Raw genomic sequence first — 6,267 nt, forward strand, 5'->3', positions numbered from 1 at the left:
CCCCACATCACGCTGCACTGACAGCGTGGGCCCTGCTTCGAATCCTGTCTCCCCTTTCTCTCTGCCCCTCCCCTGCTAGCTTATACTCTCTCTCAAATAATAATAATAATAAATACTTTTAATGTAACTTTTAGTTTCCAAATTGGGTGTTAAAATTTTACTTTTTTCATGTAAAAGGCAAAATGAGATAGGTAGAGAATGAATGCAGAATCAAGGTTCATATGAATATTGTACCAATTTTTCTAAAAATACTAGAAAAAAATATTCAAAGTTCAGCATATTTAAATACAGATAACCTATTTGAAAATTCCAGTTTGTTAAAAGAAAGAACATCTTTGGCCCAGTCAGTGAAAACTGAAGTTATTAGGCTATAAAGATGGGGCAGGGGTGGGGGCAACTAAACTTTCAGATGTTTTCTATTTTTTTAATAAATGCTGCTATAACTTAAGTTTGGAAAGACACTGGGAGGTTAAACACTTTTGAAAAAGCACTTTTCTTTCCATAGCCTACTTATAAAGTTTGCTGTCTCTACTGGCATAAGGGAAGAAAGAATAAAGTTGGTTTCATATTGTTAGTTTTGGTATTTCTTTGCCCCATACCAAATCCTCCCTCCCTCAAAACAAGCAAATTAAAGCAAAAATAAAATAATATAAAGAAAAGGAAAGGAAAGGGGAAAAAAATAATCTCATCCAGTTCTCCCAGCTTTATATAACACTGTACAAAATTATCATCACTTAGGCTTGATTTTTTTCACCAGCCCTAAATTTTTATAGTCATAATATACTATTCCAGAACCTTCTGTGTAACTGCTTGAGGATTCCAGTCTGCAAAAGAGCACAGATTTTGCTCTGTTGTTATAACTGAACAGTAAGCTGAACAGTATCCACTGCTCACGGAAGACTTGCTCTGTTGGTTGTTTTTTCGGAACACAGAGAAAAAAGGTGACAAGTGATTCATCCTGAGGTGGCATCTGTCAATCCATAAGCATTTACATAAACTCTTCTAGTTACTCTGTGATTTAGATTTGTGCTAATTATAAATGTGGGATCAACCAAAACAGACAATCATCTGGGATACTGAAAGAAATTCAATAAAACAAGATGTGTCCCATACTCAAGGAGAGCCATAAAAATCAAACTGTTGAACGGGATTTAGGGTTTCCTGTTAATTGATCAAAAACGGCGGAGAGAATTGGCTCATCTTTTAGTTGAGACTGAGAAGGAAAAAGTAAACACATTAACCTTAGCAGCAAGAGCGCTGCTCTGAAGAAACTAATACATTAAAGGAAATGTCATGACTGACAAGATGGCTTTCATCTCATTTGACACCAATGGGCGTGCATACAATTAATAATCCCCAAGGAGTGTTCAAGGGCAAAAATGTAGTTTCTCAGTATAAAAAGCTCATGAGCATTTGAAAAGTATTTGCACTCTGAAATTAAATAAAACCGTAGTGATGGGCTGTGTGTGAGTCTCCCGGTATCAGCTCAAGAGGGCCCTGGGCCTATGCTGGCTCCAGAGAGAGACGTTGCTTCTCTGGGTGGTTATGTGCTGCAGGGCTGGTTGGAAGACAAGTCACAACTGGTAAAGCCAAAGAAAAGCTTCCATTAACTTCAGCTTATCCTAGGGTGCTTGTTCTTGGGAATCTTCAGCTTCCTGAAATACAGAAGTGTAAATGGATTATTCACGTGGGAAGAGTGCATAGAGGTAACATGGAATTCCGAATTACATCTATTTTATCGAATGTGCTCTTCACTGTGAAGGAAACTATTCTCAAACGTACTTGTTCTCCTTCTAATTCAACTTTTAGAATATGTTTCCCGTTCCTTAACTACATCGCTCTCAGTGTCCTTAATTCATAGCTTCTGCCTTGCACAGACACTCAGATGATCTATAGCTCGATCACACACATGCATGCCTTCTCTCTCTCTCTCTCTCTCTCTCTCTCTGCCCCTCCCCCACTCTTTTATATAAAAAAAATCAAGCACACAGAAGAATAGAAAAGACAGTGTATAGAATTCACCTGTCACCTAATTTTAAAGCATTTTTTGCCTTATTTTCCCAATATTTATTTGGTACTTTATTATATATAAATACATATATAAATTTATATATAACAAATGTATATATGTATTTATTTATATATAATAAAAAAACAAATATAGGGAAAATAAATTTATATATAACAAATGTATATATAAATTTACATATAATAAATATATATAAATACATATTTAAAATAGGAACATTTTCCTCTATAACCACAATACCTTTATTATACCTAATAAAATTAACAGTAATTCCCTAATATTATCCATATTCAAATTTTCATATTCAAGACTCCCAATTGTCCCCCTCCTAATCTTTTTACAACTACTTTGTTCAAACTAGTATCCATCCAGTCAGGACATCCCGTCACAATGCACTTGATCATGTGAGTTCCTTAAAATTTCTTCTCGGGGCGCCTGGGTGGCGCAGTCGGTTAAGCGTCCGACTTCAGCCAGGTCACGATCTCGCGGTCCGTGAGTTCGAGCCCCGCGTCGGGCTCTGGGCTGATGGCTCAGAGCCTGGAGCCTGTTTCCGATTCTGTGTCTCCCTCTCTCTCTCTGCCCCTCCCCCGTTCATGCTCTGTCTCTCTCTGTCCCAAAAATAAATAAACGTTGAAAAAAAAAAATTTTTTTTCTTCTCATCTCAGGGCGCTTGGGTGGCTCAGTTAGTTAAGCATCTGACTTCGGCTCAGGTCATGATCTCACAGTTCATGGGTTAGAGCCCATGGGTTGAGTTCATGGGTCTGAGCTGCCCGCTGTCAGCGCAGAGCCTACTTGGGATTCTCTCTCTCTTCCTCTCTCTCACTCTGCCCCTCTCCCCCTCTCTCTCTCTCAAAATAAATAAACTTTTTAAAAAGTTTCTTTTCATCTCCATCTTCATTTTCCATGACCCGGACTTGCTAGAGAATCTTCTTGGTTTTTTTGTCTTTGTTTATTTTATTTTTAATGTTTGTTTATTTTTGAGAGAGAGACAGAGCGTGAATGGGGAAGAGGCAAAGAGAGGGAGACACAGAATCCAAAGCAGGCTCCAGGCTCTGAGCTGTCAGCACACAGCCCAATGTGGGGTTCGAACTCATGAACTGTGAGATCATGAGCTGAGCCAAAGTCAGACATTTTAACGGACTGAGCCACCCAGGTGCCCCAAGAATCTGCTTGGTTTTTAAAAGACAATAGCCCTTGGTAAAATCTCTCTGATACCAAATTTGTTCTTCTGGGTTTACAATAGAATCATTTTTCTCCATATTCGATTTTATAAGTCCTTGAGACTTTTCACTGAGACTTTAGGCTATAAAAATATGACTCTTTTTGAAAATAATAATAGCAGGCCTATTCCAGAGAATAGAAAAAATTCTGATCATATGAAAAATAAGTCATCGTATTTTTTAAGCATAATAAGCCTGAAAACTGGTTAAATAAAATTACACACTACTAAAATGGGATTCATATTCCCAATAACTAGATGAAAGGAGTTGAAATCAATTCCAAATAGTATAAAAGTTCTCCTGCTAAAATGTCAGGCCATGTCAGGGTTCCTGGGTGGCTCAGTTGGTTAAGCATCCAACTTTGGCTCAGGTCATGATCTCACGGTTCAACAGTTTAAGCCCAATGTCGGGCTCTGTGCTGACAGCTCAGAGTCTGGAGCCTGCTTCCGATTCTGTGTCTCCCTCTCTCTCTGCCCCTCCCCCGCTCATGCTCTCTCTCTCTCTCTCTCTCTCTCTCTCTCTCAGTCTCTCTCAAAAATAAATAAACGTGAAAAAAATTTAATAAATAAAAAATAAAGATTTATTTACATGTTGAAAGTTAATTTATTATTCGTGGTCATGGTAAACATAACCACAAAGCCTCATATAATCTTAGAATTTTCCATCTTCAATGGCAGTAGGGTCTAACTCCCTCATCCTTTGCACAAAACATACTGAAAGGGGAAGTCATCCATAACACTAATAGAAGACTTTCATCTCCCTGACCCAGCTCCTCTAACTTCACGTAGAAAACACCTAACAGTCCTAAAATCTGGAGGATCCACATTAGAGATGGGCCAGACAAGGAAGCTAAGGAAAGAAATCAACTCATTTATGAACCTCACCATCTAAGAATGTCAGTCTGCGTCTTCTAAATAAACAGAGACCTTTTTATCTTGGTTGAGCTTTTCCTCTTCTTTTCTGTAACAAAGAAGCAGAAACCAATGTTAACAAGCAAGGGAGGTTAAAAAAAAAAAAAAAAGCAAGGGAGGCAAATCTTACAAAGCTACAATTGATGTATTTTCTCCCATGTTTTGGGTAGAATTATATGCATCTGGGAATAGATCCAAAGTTACCACTAGTGCCGTCTAAAAATACACATACTTCCACATGACCCTGGGTATCTGAACTTTGACATGTTTCAGAATATTTTTGGAGGGAAATACAATTTGGGAACTTGAATAAACCTTAGTTTATCATTAGTATGCTGCCTCTAATTCCATTCCTTATTCAGAAAATACAAAGTTTTATGTTGACCTAGAAGTCATCTTTATTGCTTATATTCTATTTAAGCCCTAACCTCAGAGTTGGGCTCATTGAGCTTCTTCAAATCAATTCCATTTTACTCCAGTAAATATTACTTGCGGGAAAAAAAGTGATGGTGCTGGGACAACTCAAGGACTTCAACTGCAAAAGGATGAATTTGGACTCCCACTTCACTCCATGTGCAAAAATTAACTCGACATGAACCAAAGACCTACTGTAAGAGTTAAAACTGTAAAGCTCTTAGAAGAAAACATAAACTTTCATGACTTTGGATTAGGCAATGGATTCTTTTTTTTTTTTTAATGTTTATTTTTTTTTTGAGAAAGAGAAACACAGAGTGTGAGTTGGGGGGTGACAGAAAGAGGAGACACAGAATCTGAAACAGGCTCCAGGCTCTGAGCTGTCAGCACAGAGCCCGACGCGGGGCTCGAACTCACGAACACTGAGATCATGACCTGAGCCAAACTCAGATGCTTAACACTTAATCCTGGCACCCCGGCACCAGATTCTTAGATATGACACCAATAGCAGAAGCAACACAAGAAAAAAATAGATAAATTATACTTCATCAAAACTAAAAAGGTCTGTGCTCCAGAGGACATGAAAAAGAAAGTGAAAGGGCAACCCACAAAGGACAAATAACCCAATTTTAAATGGGCAAGATATTTGAATAGATAGATCTCCAAATAAGATATACAAATGGCCAACAAACACATGGCAAGATGCTCAACATCATTAGTCATTAAGAAAATGCAAATCCAAACCTCAGGGAGATAACACTCCACACCCATCGGCTGGCTATCATCAAAAGGTCAAACAATAACAAGGGTTGTCAAGGATATGGACAAATTGGAATGTTGCTGGTGGAAACATACGATGGTGTAACTGTTTTGTAAAACAGTCTGGCAACGCTTCAAAAAGGTTAACAGAGTAACCATACATTCCAGCAATTCCACTCCTAGGTATAATATACCCATGAAAACTGAAAACATGCCTACACAAAAACTTATAAATAAATATTCATAGCACCATTAGTCGTGTTGGCCAAAGAGTAGAGAAAATCTAAATGTCCATCGAATGAATGGATAAGCAAACTGTGGTATATATACATGCAATGGAATATTACACAGCCATAAAAAGGAACAAAGTGCCATACGTGGACGAACGTTGAAAATATTATACTAAGTCAAGAAGCAGACATAAAAGGCCACGTCGGATGATTCTCCATTTATACGAAATGTCCAGAATAGGTGTAGGAATGCTGGCCATACTGCCTCCACCTTTGCCCTACCGTCTTGCTGTTGTCTGCTCGATGACCTCGTCAGGGATACATGTTCTAGAGTAATGTATAAGATGTAAAAGGTTAATGTACAAACTCTAGGCTCACCTTCTAAAACCAGAATGTCCAGGGAATCTGTTCTGGATTTCAATGGGCCCATTAAGATACCAGTGCAGATAACATAGTTTTCTGCAAACGCATGGATGGTGCCATAAGGTCTGCTAGACATTAGCCACCAGTCACGTATATGCAAACACTGCCCCGCACGTCCAGCTCCTTTAAAACCAGTAAGCTAAAACGCAGGGCTTTCTGAGGAGACTGGCTGCGCAGCTGTCCAGATGGAGGTCCTCCTGATCCTCCCTGGCAGGAAGTCACTTAACATAGAACTCTGCGTATTCTGTATCTCTTCCAGTTTCAGAGTGCCTTCTCAGTCT

At 38.7% G+C, this 6,267-nt stretch overlaps 1 protein-coding gene across 1 annotated transcript in view; it reads right to left on the reverse strand.

Moving 5' to 3' along the window:
• Positions 1-685: 685 nt before the first annotated feature.
• Positions 686-6,267, reverse strand: part of MPZL2 (myelin protein zero like 2) — an 11,457-nt gene continuing 5,875 nt past the window's right edge. The window contains exons 5-6 of the mRNA XM_040483178.1: positions 4,134-4,209; positions 686-1,655 (exon numbers count right to left, since the gene is read on the reverse strand). Coding sequence (XP_040339112.1) covers positions 4,146-4,209 — 64 coding nt within the window. The 3' untranslated portion in view covers positions 686-1,655; positions 4,134-4,145. The remainder of the gene's footprint in view (positions 1,656-4,133; positions 4,210-6,267) is intronic.

Source organism: Herpailurus yagouaroundi, unplaced genomic scaffold, assembly GCF_014898765.1.
Source record: "Herpailurus yagouaroundi ecotype Mexico unplaced genomic scaffold, PumYag 161, whole genome shotgun sequence".
In the NCBI taxonomy this organism is placed as follows: domain Eukaryota; kingdom Metazoa; phylum Chordata; class Mammalia; order Carnivora; family Felidae; genus Herpailurus; species Herpailurus yagouaroundi.